The following is a 16176-nucleotide window of genomic DNA, read 5'->3' as shown; positions in this document are numbered from 1 at the left end:
AAATTATTCGAGGCAGAGAATCCCAGAAGCAAATAGAATAATAATCTCATTTAACATTGAACGTCTTGACACGGTGAAGATTAAACGAAGGTTAATGGATAAACACCTCAATGCGGCAGTTGTAAGTAGCTAAAAAAGGTTTTCATTAAATAATACGGAAAAAATCAGGTGAAACTTTGGTCAAGACTCGCGGGAGGGAGAGCAGCCTAGGCGCGACTAAGGAAAAGAAAGTCGTAAGGCATCCTTATACAACTGCACGAGATAATGACGTAGAACGTCATTATATTCATCTCTGTAAATAGTTAGTTGGCAGTTAGGACGCTCACTAAAGCGTCTAATCGTAGGACTAATTCATTCTCTCGGCTAGCATCGAAAATTACAGCAAGAGAGATGGACCCCAAGATGGAGGGAGGGCCCAAAATAGTCGACATTTTTTATTATAAGCCATGTAAAATGAATAAATACAATTTTATAGGCCATCTTAAATAAATACTATAATATTAAAAAAGTAAAGGGATTATTCTATAACTGGTTTTAATTGTTGCCGTTGGCACATCTACTGCATAACCCGACTATATATTAGACGTAAGTCACGTAATAATGCACATTTTTAATGAATATTGCGCTAGAACAACTGGGTTCCTTCCCGAGTTATCAAACAAGGGCGGAGCCGGCGAAGTGAGCTCGCGGTCACTTGCACTAGCAGACTACAAGCGGACGACGCGTTCACATGACGCTCCAACATTGGTAATTTGTATAGTATCCCATGCGATGCATGCATAAATACCTCCTCAAGTTACATCACTTCTGACAAGGACAAGACTTCAAATGACTCTGCACGCTCACAACTCGACGTAGAGTTGGAACACTGCCACTTTCTAACTTCCGTACTGGAGCTGGTATAAGGGTTACCTTACCCATTGGCAGTATACGTTTCAAAAGCATAAAATGTAGATGCAGCTTTGTATTTAAGCCACGAGAATTAAATATTATGAAGGAATAATTCAGTTAAATTCTTGCAAATTCGTAGCAGCAACTCAGACTGCTTAGAGGAGCGCATAATTCAAGCTGAGAGCGGCGGACGATAGGTCAACGACCTGGCGCAGTGCACAGTACTCCCCGTGTTGTACTGACCGCATCTCCAACAGACCATACAGGGCCTATATTTTCAGAAAAAGTTAAGAGATCGTAAGTTCATCAGCCAATCATTGACGGCCTTTCAAGCAAAATCCACCAATCATAGACAAGAAAATAGAGCGTAAGTACTTACGTTCACTATACTTTCAAAAAAAGTTAAGAGATCGTAAGTTCATTAGCCAATCGTTGACGGTCTTTCAAGCTAAATCCACCAATTATAGACAAGAAAATAGAGCGTAAGTACTTACGTTCACTATACTTTCAAAAAAAGTTAAGAGATCTTAAGTTCATCAGCCAATCATTGACGGCCTTTCAAGCAAAACCCACCAATCATAGACAAGAAAATAGAGCATAAATACTTACGTTCACTTAGCTAGTTTTGAATGTATGGCCCCGCATCTCCAACAGACCGTACAGCACCAGAACCTAGGACTAGCTCAGTCGTTATCAACGCTTCAACACTAGTAATTAAAAGAAAGCAATAGGTGCACTTCACACAGAACGTGATGCACAAGAAATACAACAGAAACGACTCCATGAAAAAATTTAATAAAAATCTGGCGAAAATAATTAAGTTACAATAATCTTTACTTGGGACACCTGACAATTAATAATAACAATTCGAAGTAGTAATCCGGATCACAATTAGAAACTTATGCTTTCGAAATTTATACATTTCTACAAATCCAAGTATTGAACTTTTAACATAGAGGAGTCGAATGTAGTCAGGAAGTCAATCACAATGTCTCCTTAGCAAGCCATTGAACAATGAACAATGATGGAGCTATCGTCGGTGGCTTTCAAGCTTTGTCAGCGCACATTTGTGTCGAGAATGTAATTTGTGTTCTTTTATGCAATTTTCGTCTGAAGAAGTAATCGAGTCGAACACTATGAAGTGTATCTTGCAATCTTGGCTGGTTAAAAAGTGTACACGAGGGATTTTTTAGTCTTGCGAGTTTTCGGGTAATAGCTTCTTCTTACTGTGAGCAGATACAGAGTGCGCACAAACCCCTATAAGGTCAAGTTTCAATAACATCCGCTGGCGTTGTTTTAGCTGCAGTTCGACATGCAGCACGTTCAGCCCTCCTAAGATTTGTTAACCGGTGAAGAACACTATAACTGCTGCGTTTTATAAAGAATTGGCAACACATTTTCAACTATGTTAACTCGACGACAAGCATGGTGGCATTCCGTTGCCCGTAATGGTTTGCCGTTCGGTTGTCCGCCTGAAACGATGTATTAAAATTCTTGTAATTTAAAATGTTCGATACTCTATGTATATATAGGTATATAACCACGATGTACGGTGATAAATTACAGCCGATCTGTACAGCGCGTGGTGCAGTGACCACAAGACAGGTTTCATACAGCTGAACTTTACAAGAAATAAATAGCGCTACAAGGGAAGTACTGCAGCGCATTAGGAATAAGAGCCTAGTGTTATATCACAAACTAATAAAGGTAATGTCAGCTTCTACAGGTGGTGCGTGCACATAGAAGTACTGTCTGCTATCTGAGCGCGCTCCACCAGCCAGCCACGCGCTTTCCCTCTGCATAACAACCGTCCACGCATGTTTGTCGAGGTGCATGACATGCATGATCTGAAGGAGCACTCGCCGCCTACGTGCCCCGCACGGTCGCACCCATAACCGCAGCTCGGACGGCCTCAGTAGACGCAGCTGCTGACCAAAGAGGCAGCAGCGAAGTCGACCTATTCCTTAGTATCCTTAGTATTTGTTTGGGACGTAGCAGTCCCAGGCCACGATGGATCGCCGCAGGTATGCTGCGCCGTGCTGCGTGGCCAGGTATCCTTAGTATCCTTAGTATTTGTTTGGGACGTAGCAGTCCCAGGCCACGATGGATCGCCGCCTCTGATTATCGTTCATCCGCTCTCATTTGGGCCACTGAGGCACCTAAACGCCGCTTATATTCAATAATATTTCATACAAAGCTTTAATAATATTTCATATTAATTAAATATTAAATATTATTTAATATTTCATACATTTATTAAAGCTTAGTCGTGTAATTGCAGTCGGAATTCTAATTAGAAGGCATAGTTACAAGACGATATTTATACTAGCTTTGACCATTGTGATGGTGCACACGCATTACGGGTGGTTTTCATTTTATTTATCAAAGGCAACGGTGACAGCGCCTGCGTCAGATAATGGTGAGAACGAAGCGGTGCTCATGTCCATGTGGCATTCATTTTACCACATGTCAATGTGGTTCTCATGTCCATGTCATCATAGAACATAGAACCAACTAGATGACTGCTATTCAAATATTTTTAGATTTTATAGTCCCGGTGTGAGTATAGTTGCATTGCAGCCAATAATAACAAAATGAATAACAATCGTTATGGAATACGACAAATTGAGTTGATAAAGCTTTACTCGCGAGTTCGTAGAACAGGACGAGTCCATCAGTACTCAACTAAGGTTTCCTAGCGAGTAAATTAACCCTAATAAGATGTTCATAGTAAACCACTACATGAAGAAAAGTTCTTAGAACAGATTCTCAAGACAATTCATATGCGCTGAAGGAGCCCAATAATAAAGTTGACAAAATACGGCAACGGGGAAAACCTCTTGCAGAGCATCACAAAGAAGGACTGCACGAGATCGGCAAAAACTTGCCGGCGTCCAAGGACGCTTAATCCGTACTGCTTTTGGCGCCATTTTTATATTTCTTGTGTATTCAGGAGTCGAACAAATTCTTTTCGAGAATTCCTTACACGAGTGACTAACAACTTTCTCAACTCTTAAGTAAGATTGTAGAAAACGCACTAACATGAGTGCGAGATGCTCCTAGCATTTAAAAAAGAGAATTTTTTACGTCATCTACTGCATGAGCTCCACGATTTAGCTTTCGGCTCCTTTCTAACGAATTTATGTCAACCACGAGACCTAATTGCTAATTAATTCCGAGTGCGGGTATACCAGCGTGAATTAATCAACCCAATTATATAGTTAACCCTCACCGCCGTATGTCACTCTACATGAACATGATCTTTAAGTTAAATTATACGCATCCTATTGGCTGTAGCAAGCTGAGGGCGGTTGTCCGCTACAGACATAGTGGCAAACCAGTGATATTTTGAATTTTTGATTTCCTCATTTACTTAAGATTTTAACAGATTTCTTATGTATGATAATTCTGGTATCCAAGATACTTTACTGGTATACTTATACTTATAGGACTCAAAAATGAACTTGAGGTTGAGGAAGCGTCTAAAAAACTCTGCTTTGCCACTATGGCTACAGAGAACATCTTTAGGTTGTCGTACATGCACGGAAGCAACCATGCATCAATGCAAGTCATTTAGCGTTCACATAGCAACGTATCCTTTTTGGGAATTAGGCTTGTGATGATACTGCTCCGGTTTGTCATCTTAACTGTTCATGGACGAAAAAAGCAATGGTGAGCTACAGTGCTGTGATTTATATATGCTGTTATTATGCATCTAGGACATGTGTGATATCTTTGGTTTCTTCGAACAACCGGCAGGAGATTGTACTGTGACATTTATGAGAAAGAATATGATATATGCCTGCATTTTCGGATCAATCAATCATTTTTAACTGATAACATGTATAAAATTTTAATTATTTTTCATGACATACGTCCATGGGTCGTATAGAGTTGAGATATACTTCGCACATATATTAGGAATATCCATTCAAATTTTCACTCTATATTTCAAAATATTTTCTACCAAGTTATTCTAATGACGGAAAATCTTGGTAGTCACCGAATCTTGGTGCACTACATCATTTTAATTACCCGATTGTTTTTTCGTCTTAAATTTATAACAATCATAAATGTTCATTCTAGAATATACTATCTACTATTTTAGCCGTTCCCCTGATTTTTTTTGTGAGCGACACAAACCAAAACACGGAACTGATATTTTATAGCCATGAAAATGTTGATACTCGCTCCTACACTCACAAACATTCTCCTTCCCCGAGCATTTGATGGACGAGTTTAAACCAAAGCCAAGAGCTGGGGCCATACTTTCAAAACTCGCTAAGTGAACGTATAAGTACTTGCGCTCTATTTTCTTGTCTATGATTGGTGGATTTTGCTCGAAAGGCCGTCAATGATTGGCTGATGAACTTACGATCTCTTAACTTTTTTTGAAAGTATAGGTCCTGGTTCTCACTGCAGAGTATCGCGAGAGTATCGCTGTCAAACAATACTAAGTCAGGCATAAAACACGGTACAAAATGAGCAGCTGAATTCGTGCATCCGAGTCTCCGAATTCGTGCGTTTATAATTTGCCATAGAGTCTCGAGTTGCGCGTTGCACGGCTGTCGTCACTCGTGATGAACACGAAACGGTAAATGACGTAGCCCAATATCGAGGCTATCGCTTCAGTCTGATCAGTCTTTCGAAGTGACATTCATGAAATTGTACCAGTGAATTAGCGTATGTACATTGGTATATTTAAATCCAAAACAAAATAAATTATAAAGCACTCGCATCTATCTCACATACGAGCACTGCAGTTCAAGTACAAACACAGAGTTGGTACACACAAGCGGTAGCAGTCATAGCTCAATGACTTGACAACAGCATAGACGTGTCCCTACAACTCATAGCATGCACACCACATAGATCGAGCATACAAAAGACGCGGCCCATCATTGCGTAAATACAGAGTGCTCAACTTGGTCGTTGATCACAACTCTTGCTCGCCAAAAAAATGGGCGGACACACAAAAAAATTTGCATGCGAAATCTTGATATGGGAGTGCAGAGGAGGCACATAGATCGAGCATGCAAAAGACGCGGCCCATCTTTGCTGAACAACTTGGTCTTTGATCACAACTCTTGGTCGCACAGAAGGTCATGTTTTAACGTTATTCTAATCATATACTTTGAAAAGCAATGGGTGCCGGGTACTCACGACTTTCTCCCTGCTCCTGAGGACGCCCATCTTGCCGAACCTGACGTGGAAGGGCGAGGAGAGGTAGGAGCCATCCTCCTGGCGCACCACCACCACGTCGATCGCTCCTGCACCACAAATCAACAAAGGGTAAGATAATTTCCTTTAATTCAACACACGCAGCAAAATGCAAGAAATTAGCTTGGTTTCTTGAACTTACAATCGGCATGTCATGGATGGGTATGCCCATTTAACAATACACAGCTACAAAAGAAAATGACTGCAAACGCTGCATAAAGACACTTTAAAAGAAAATACTGTACACATATTCACATATGAATAGAGAGTAAAAATAGCAAAGAAACAATAGACATCGATTAGACATATGAGGAGCACCATGGGAACAACAATAAACTAACAAGCTTACATAATACGGGCACAGCAGACGAGTGTGTATTGAGCGACGCACGTGTATATACACGATGCACACGTGTATAATATACACAGCGACAGCGACCAAGCACATTGCACACATTACACAGGAGTCACGGTCAGCGGATAATTTGGACTACAGCCAGAGGTGGACAGCGCATAACGCTTGTCAAGACGGCGCATTGTCAACGAGCAAGTTGGATACTGCATTATATACGCAAATTGTTTGTGCTTGTACATGTGAGTCTTCCCTGTATAAAACAACTGTAGCCTTTCAGTAATACAGAGTAATATTCAGTATTACTCATACTGCGCTGTAAAGATGGTACCAAGTTTGAAGCGTCTCAGAATTAACACAGAATACATAATTTTCGAATAATTTTCATGGGATGTACAAAAGGCATATTTCTGCCATTTAAAGACCTAGGGTGTTGGTAATCGATGAAATAAAATTACAGATGAAACAGTCGGAAAGGCATGGATTATTAGCGTAACTAATTAATAGCGAAACTAATTTTACGCGGCGAGAACGCTCCTGCAGAGAAAAAATTATTTCCCTTTTGATAGCAGTAAATTCAATATGAAATTCAAGACATGTAGAAGATTGAAAGGCACAAACAGCTCACGCACATGCTGAATCCTGGACTGTGTGAGTTGCGAGTTTTGCCAAATAAGTAAGAAAAGGAACCCGATAATCGATCATTGACTTACACTCAGAATGGTTCACATATGAATGATGTTTACGAGTTCATTTATTTTGGCAAACAAGAACCTTACAAATCAAAGACAGCCAACACTGGAGTAATGAAGTTCACGAATGACAATCAACAAAAGTATTAGTCAATATTCCGATTATTAGTCAATATTTCGAAAACAATGAAAAAGCGAAATTTGAAGAAAGCCTCACAATCGCGCCAGCCAAACGAAATCGAGTGGCAGACATCCTTCAACGATGTCTGACTTTGGAGCGGGCCACGGCGACTCACAAATGCTGAATGTCGACGTTTGAATTCGTAAGCGTTCGCCAATAAAAAAAAGATAATTTTCAAGAGATAAAATCAAGGACTAATAAAGTACAATAATTGGCAGCTGATCAAGATAAAATGCTTGGCAGTCGCTGAAGATGCAATACTTGGCACTTGATCACAAGCGCATTACAAGCCAGCACGCACAGCGAGACAAGTGAAGCGAGATGAGCGTAGATATGAATCATTCACTGCCGACGACTATTTCAATCACAATTATCCAAGTTAATTCCTAACCTCCTATGAGCAACTCGTTTTTTCTTCACTGGTGGCATTGTCCTAAATAACTTGAGCTTTGAATCTATTGCCCAGGGCCTATACTTTCAAAAAAAGTTAAAAGATCCTAAGTTCATCAGCCAAACATTGACGGCCTTTCAAGCAAAATCCACCAATCATAGACAAGAAAATAGAGCGTAAGTACTTACGTTAACTTAGCGAGTTTTGAATCTATTTTCAGACTAAGGTATCTGTCACGCGCGCGATCCACCGTATGCGCAAGATTCGGAAAACGTCAGTCAAGTATTACAACAATATCATAATATCTATTAGATAGAAACTCTGATGGCGGCCTAATTTCCAGTGTTCATTTCAGTAAGGATGCATTACTCCTTTTCCAGTATGTCTGGCATACATATTGCAGTCAGTTAGCCTCGATACATACTCTAGTTTTTCTCGTTCTCTTGAATTTATTAGACTTCATATCTTCGAAATCATCGAACGGTTGCGACATCATCGAACGGTTGCGACATCATCAAACGGTTGCGACATTACAGCCGAGTTGATTAGTTTCCCATATATCTTCGAGCGTTAACGTGCAACAAACACAGCACAGCCCATGCGCACCGTAACATCTGGCACTTTCATCAATACATCAGTTCAGATAATCCCATTTTGGAGACGATGACCACACCGTGTTGCAGAGCGAGCAAGAGAAACGAGGAGTTGTCATGTGCACATCACAGCCCATGCACGCCATATCATCTGGCACTTTCATCAATACATCATCAGTTCAGATAATCCCCCTTTGAAGACGATGACCGCACCGTGCTGCAGCGCGAGCAAGAGAAACGAGAAGTTGTCATGTGCACAGCACAGCAGCCGCGGGTATACCTCGTGTCGGTCACGCGGTCGCCGCGTTTCTACAGCCTGGCCGCAGTGAGCTTTGCATGCTCCGAGGGCCTGCGTCTCTATGCGTGTCCATATCTTTATCTAAGCGTGTCTTCATGTAAAGCGTGTCTTCATCTAAAGCGCGTCTTCATCTAAAGCGCGTCTTCATCTAAAGCGCGTCTTCATCTAAAAGCGTGTCTTCATCTAAAGCGTGTCTTCATGTAAAGCATTGAGATGCATTGTGTGAACAGCGTACTCCAGGAGAGTTGAATTAAATCGTTCTATTTCAGGTATGACCATATGAGCTCACTTTCTTATAAAAAAAAGAGAGCATGCCATTCGCTTGTATTCTTGAGAAGGATTGGATATATTTGTAATAAGAGAAACTCTTAGATAGAAAGCACAAAGCTTGCTTCTTTCTTGATGTGAGAAAAATATTTACTTATCAGATGCAATTATAATTTATTGAATCAAAATTTTGGCTGGCCAGAGCAGGAGGATCAATGTAACAGGATTGGTCATGCTGCCATTGCTTGTCTATTAGAAGGATTAGAAATAATTTATGAACCCATTTATCTTATGGCAAGTCTGTTATGATTAACAATGAGAAAGCAGAAGGCAACATAAAAACGATTAATCTGAATCTGAGTACCACTCCAAAACAGATTGCTCTTATTTTAATGTGCCATTGTAAGTAAACATTGTGACCAGTCATAGTTCAATAGTAATGATGCAATATCACAAAAATGTTTGAAAGTAACTTTTAATTTGATTACACTTCTTTATTATCAAAATGTTTCTAATCAGTTGCATGCTGGTGACTAGTGTTAAATTCATAAAACACAAACAAATAAGAAATAAGTAACATTTTATCAATTAAACTCCAAAATCTGATTCAAGCATAAGCTATCAAAATGACATTCAGATAAAAATATTTAGCGTATTAACTAAGAGGCTTCCAACACTCACCAGTGAGGGTGGCAGCATTGATGTCATTGTAGAAGTCTTTGAAGTTTGATATGAACTTGCCAATGTAGTTCATGGTTCACTTCACAGCCCTAGTTACTGCACAAAAAACACATATTGTATTAATAATGTGTAAAACTTTACTTGCACATCAAATTCATTCCAGGAGTTTTTGAATGGCAATGTTAACTGTGAATCTCAGCTACAAGTGAAATGTGTGTTTACAAAAGGGAAATTATGATACATTTAACCCAAAAATCATCAATGTTGATAACCCATATAGAATAAAACACTAGCCACAATACATTGCCAAACTTAGTTTGTAGCTAAAGTGTGTTCTATAAAATATATAATAAAAAAGTAAAAGCATTAAAACTAGCTAAAAATTAAGCTTAAATCAAGATACAAATTGGAATTGAATTTGAGGAAACCAAACCATTAAATACTTGCACTTGCCAGTGCAGGACTTATATTATATTATATTGAATTACAAGATTTACTGGAAATATTATTCTTCATGGAACAAAATTGAATTGATTAATGTTGCTAATCCTTTACCATGCTTTATTGTTAAGCAAAGCCAAGTCTAATGTTATGTGCACATACTTGGCTTGCAACCAGATTTAGCTATGCTCCTGGTCCTGGGAATGGCTTTTTATCCATTCCCATGGCTGGGAATGGCTTTGGACAAATATCTTTGGTATTACCTGGCTGTATAATTCTAGTACACCTGCATTGACAAAAATATCAGCTCCATCTAAAATGCATTCATTGTAATGCATAGCATCCAAAGCTATGGATGCTTTCATCAATTGCATCTGTATATAATTATATATATATTATACATTGAGTTCATTTATATATCTAACATTTATTGATCTACCATTCAAGCTGTCTACTGACCAATTCAAATAGGACATTTCACTCCATCTGAAATGAATTTATTTTGATCTATAATATTGGATCAATTTCATAACTTGACATTCAATTTGATGTCTCTTGTTCAATATTTGCACTTCATTTCAGTCCTTTTAACCAATTTTGTATTACAAAGCATGCACCTGTTTTGCTTGTTTTAAGTTTGATTAATTTATTTGAAGAATTTTTTATCTGACCATTATTTGACTTTGTACTGATCAAACCAAGCAACTTACTAATCATAGTGGCATATAAGAGGCTTTTTAGAAACTAGTTCATTTCTAATTTCCTGATCAACTTCAAAATTTTGTTTAATATCATACCGTAAAATGGGGTAACTTAGACCGGCGGGGTAACTTAGACCACTTTTCGTTTTTTTAACAAAAACCCCCAAAACTCAAAGACTATTTGACATAGAAAATTTTTGTCAATGGGCATTAAAGGCCTAATACTGAGGCTACATAACACAATAGAAAGATTTAAAAAGTTTGCATATCTAATAGGTAAAAAAATTAAAAATGTGACCTACAAAAAAAACTATTATTTAAAGCCTGTCAGAGTACCCCCTCCAATTTTTTTAATTTTTGGTTAAATAACTCCAGGTTTTGATGCATTGTAGTAGAACTCTTCTAGTTACATATGCAAATGACAAATTTTAGGAAAGTGTCATAGTTTGCAAATGGGGGGCACCGCCCCCAAATGGGGGAACTTAGACCACCTAATGTCAACCCTGACGGGGTAACATAGACCACCTTGTAAGTTAAGGGGAGCATCTGGGTCAAAATCGAAAATTTTGACTTTTTTGGTTTTTATACTTATCTTAAAGCTTACATTCTGACGCATCTAAGGGTACCAAAACCATCTCTGTACGTTGATTTATGCGTTCACGACAGATCGCGAAAGAGTTAGGGATGGTGGAGTTCCTTAACATTTGATATGGGCCTAAATTACCAGTAGCACACTTAAATAGCTAGTCTGAACACGCTGTGCTTCAGTTATCCGCCTGCAGTCATATGGGATGGTTCTCGTGCCGTCGTTCGCACCAGCCTTGACAGAAATTAAGCTCCAATATCGTGTAGTCTTGCAACCTTGGACCCTTGAATGTCTTTTTCGAGGCGCACGCGACTTTGTTGGGCCCTACTGAAAAGTTAACTTATTGTCACTGCAAACCTATCTCCTAGAGTTTTGAAGCTACAGCAATGAGACATATATCATTCGATTTGCAATTGAATTATCTAGAGATTAGTTATAGCTTTTTTACAATTTCGTTATAGTTTTGAAAATATTTTGAAAAAAGGGGGTAGAAAATGGGGGAAATGGAAAATTTTTTGAAAATTTTGCAAAAAATACTCCCCCATTCACAAAAATTTGAAATTCAAAAAAAGCTATGACGAATCGATAGATATGGTCCTTACGCATCGAATGATATGCGTCTCAATGTTGTAGCTTTGAAATCCTAGGAGGAGATAGTTTTCTACGGTACCCCCTTTTTTCCGTTTTCTTTCATTTTTTTCGAAAAATTCACATGAACAAAAAAGTCTTCAAATTCTGTTTTACATATGAGTACCAAGTTTCAAAACAATCTGTCTGTTAACAAAAAAGTTTTTTCAGCACCCAGACGCTCCCCTTAATATAAAACTACCATTATACCATATATAACATATTTTATGTTTGACAGCCTATTTATGTTTTTTCTCTATGTTTCAGACTCTAGAGTCTTATATATGGTAATTTTAACTTAATTTCCAAGCCAGTCAATATTTACCCCGTCAGGGCTGCCATTAGGTAGTCACATTACCCCATTATAGGGCAGTGCCCCCCATTTGCAAACTATGACACTTTCCTCAAGTTTGTCATTACTCATTTGCATATGTAACTAGAAGAGTTCTACTACAATGCACCAGAGCCTGGAGTTATTTGGAGTTATTTTACTAAAAAATAAAATTGATTTTACCACCCAGTCTAAGATACCCCAAGAGCTGGGGTAACAAAGACCATCACTTTTTTTTAAATTACATCAAAACTATGAGAGGCAGGAGCCAGCAATTTATGGTGAGTGAAGCTAGAGTATAGACCTGTATTTTGCACGTTTCAATTCAAGTTAAATTTAGCTAGTAAAAAAATGGCATCATTTATTAAAAAAAAGTGGTCTAGGTTACCCCATTTTATGGTATGTATGGCTATATTAATGTCAGTATCCACCATAATCCATTATAATGGTCAAAATATACATGTATATATATATAGAGGACTGAATACCTTGGTTAGGGAATGTCAACAAAAAGTCATTTGCCACAATTTTACTAATTAATGATAATAAATAATTAAAAGTCATATGTATATATTGATCAATGATCAAAGGCTATTCAAAACTATTTGATGGCAATACAGTCCATGTCCAATCAGGAAATAAAATTTTAATGATATGGATATGATTATGATAGGTCAATTTTCAAAATTATAGGCCTAACTGCATCACTGCATCAGCAAAAAATAAAAAAAATCTTTCCTTTTTACCAAGTTTTTTTTTAATATAATTCAATGTTTGATGATAAAACCTGAATCCTGAAATCCTCAACAACACAACAAGTTAGGCAACTGCATAAACCTTGGCTGGCCTGGCTATGGCATGGGTTAGGCTAGTAAGTTAGGCCTAGGGCACCCATAAAAAAATGAGATTCTGGCAATAGGAATTAGTTAAGCTACAATTAAACAAGTGTACAAATTTTTGTAAATGTGACACTGTGACTGTGCTTAGAAGCTCCAGACAGACTGTAAAATAATTTCAGATAGAATTTTAAGAAAAAGCTTGAATGCCAAGTGAATAAATTTGTCACAAAGTGGCAAGATTTATCATAATGAAACATATGATTTGTTCAACATTATGCTTACAAATCCAAAATAGGCAATAGGCCTAGTATAGGCTACCACACAAACAAATTTTCAACTATGCCAAGTCTCCATTCAAATTTGATGTTCAACAAGTCATCAATATAGGTACTAAACAATTAAAGACAATCAAGTTAAAGAAACAACTACCTACGAGTCTACGATACGACACGTAGCCTACTAAATCAGCTAATGTAATTTAATGTTAACAAAGATATGTCAAAATGTACGTCCACGCCCGACGCCCCACACCAAGAAAAAGCTCACAAATCAGTCGGTACCGTAGGCGAAATAGTATCTTCCATACAACAGATACAGAATTTTGAAAAAAAAGGCGTATATGGATGACGTACCTCTTGAACGCAAGTTTTTCGTTCTTCTTCCGCTGAATTACACCACTGAACACGCGGTGGTATCACATGCTGACGGACATGTGCAATTTCTGATAGCAACAGCTGATCCCGTCACGCTTGCTTTGTAAAATTATGTGTTTAAAGTCACTATCGCTTATAATAGAACAGCTACGCAAACGTACAATGATTAGATTCTATTAGAAAAAGTTTCTAACGTAAACGGTGTCTTGTAATACCGCACTAATAACTAGATTTCCACGCGAACAAAGTGTTGCAGAAGCAGATAACTTCGTACACCTAACCACGAACACGGTGAGTTCTACACTGGCAGCAGGCAGCCAGATAGCAGCAAATTCGGCCGCCTGCACTTCAAAGCTTGAGATGGCTGAGAGTATTGGCTGAGCGGCTTCAGCCAACGAGTAACGACTGATGCCTAATTTCTATTGTCCCAGCTCTCTCTTTTTTTTTATCTTACAGTGTTTACATCATTAAATGACCCATACCAACAAAATATTTATTTCAACTTTCAAATAACTAAAAATTGGCAGATATCATGATGAGGCTCATACATTAACTTCACGCACAATCTCTGAAACACTACATTTTTACCAAATAATCGTTGACCACGAAAAGAAATACTGACGTAGAAGTTCATTTAACCTCTTGATGCATTGTGTTGATTGTATCACTACGAGTGGATTTGAAGCTATAAATACTTACTATTCGAATATCAGCATTATCTAAATTTTATTTGACCCATTATTCTAGTGTTGCACAAGAACATTTATATTATTGCACCCTTATGAGTTAGGTTCATATTTATACTCAAAATTTGGGAAGCTGCCGCCTAGAAACTGAGGGCGGAAACAAGTTTCTAGGCTGTCGGCGTCAGATCGTCCGATCGCGCGATGCACTCGCGACTGTGACGTCACCATCGCCTCATGAACCACAGAGTTTACTGGCGCAAGGTGAGCAGGTAGCGGCGCTCATTTTGTTAGAAATTCGAGGTCGCTGATAAAATTGAACTTAGAAAAAAATTGCACCCAAGTTTTTGTCCACGGTGAGGAGTTATGGCCGCAACTGGGAAGTTATTCATGAGCTATTAGCCTATTAGTCTATTACGGGCATTACTAGTTAGATGCTACGCTATTGTTCATAGGGAGTAAGTGTGAAATACTCCTAACAAGTATGTTTTGAAGCACTTGCTTTCTACACGTACGCGTGGAAAGCATTTACTTGTAGCCATTGACTCGGTTTCTTACACTCGAAAGGCTGCAATCATTCCAGCGCGAGCAAACTTTATGAATTACAGTATTTCATTAAAGGTATTGAACGATTCTATAATAGGGTACAAATGAAACAGCCAATAGCTTCGTAAATAGGAGACCTGCATGAGATGGTCAGAAATAATTGCGATACGGTATCCTACAAAACAACGTTGACTAACTTAAACACTCAGTTGAAACTAATTCATTGAAAACTGCGTCTAAGATTGTATAATAATCGACACGAACTTACGACCATAGTGAATACTATGAAGTAAGCGGCTGATATTCCTAGTGTTCCAGTTCATCGAGGTTGCTAGCTCGATTACCATGTTTATGTTACCTAAAACTTAGCATAAAAATAATTATTATAGTGTATCATTTGTATGTATATGTTACCTAAAACTTAGCATAAAAATGATTATTATAGTCTAAAATTTGGAGCAGCAAAACACTTTTCATCTGAAATAAATTTTAACTCAAAGTTACGGATATATAATTCATAACTGGATGTGTGCGTGTTTTTTTTTTTTATTTTAAAGATGAGCGAAAGTTCTTATCAGAATATTCGTGAGCGCGTCGAATATTCTGATCAGAATATTCCAAAACCCTCGCGCACTGCTTGATATTAATTAAGACGCGTAACACACGTCCAAAATTCCTCGAACACGATAAAAATGCAAATCTCAAATGTATGATGATTTCAGATTGGCTCAAAGAATAAGAAAGCGTATTCTGCTCAATATGATGAGCTAATCGTAAATGCGTTGTAACAATACATTTTAGCGGATGGTTGCTCCATATTGAGAATAGTTTCGGTATTTCTTTCCTTCTTTAGTATTTTTTTTATACGTATATACAGTTTTTCATCTATTATAGTTCTGCATGGATTGATTAACTAGCTGAATATGAACTATTACCGATCGATGACCCTCCAGCCAAAGATATAAATCATCGCGTTTGGGGGAATAAAATTATGAGAAGTTTGTAGATAAGGAATCAAAGTGGAACATATGTTTTCTGGAAAGTGTAAAGGCATGGGTCATTGTCGAGTTGAATAGACGACACTATAATTATTCTGTACCAATATACAAAGTGTTTTTGATTCCCATTTATCACTTCCGGATATTTTAGTGGCAATTAAGTTTCTTACTTCTTCGATATCGCTAGCGCGAGGCCCATGAAAAA

At 38.1% G+C, this 16176-nt stretch overlaps 1 protein-coding gene across 1 annotated transcript in view; it reads right to left on the bottom strand.

Annotated features, from left to right (window-relative positions):
* Positions 1–14036, bottom strand: part of LOC108678676 (phosphatidate phosphatase LPIN1) — a 39297-nt gene extending 25261 nt beyond the window's left edge. Inside the window, exons 1-3 of the mRNA XM_018167135.2 lie at positions 13724–14036; positions 9567–9662; positions 6055–6161 (exon numbers count right to left, since the gene is read on the bottom strand). Of these exons, the coding sequence (XP_018022624.1) occupies positions 6055–6161; positions 9567–9639 (180 nt within the window). The 5' untranslated portion in view covers positions 9640–9662; positions 13724–14036. The remainder of the gene's footprint in view (positions 1–6054; positions 6162–9566; positions 9663–13723) is intronic.
* Positions 14037–16176: the final 2140 nt, after the last annotated feature.

This window comes from Hyalella azteca, unplaced genomic scaffold (assembly GCF_000764305.2).
Source record: "Hyalella azteca isolate HAZT.00-mixed unplaced genomic scaffold, Hazt_2.0.2 contig11938, whole genome shotgun sequence".
Taxonomy (NCBI): Eukaryota; Metazoa; Arthropoda; class Malacostraca; order Amphipoda; family Hyalellidae; genus Hyalella; species Hyalella azteca.
The sequence above is the reverse complement of the archived record's forward strand: the minus strand, read 5'-3'. Positions and strand labels throughout refer to the sequence as shown.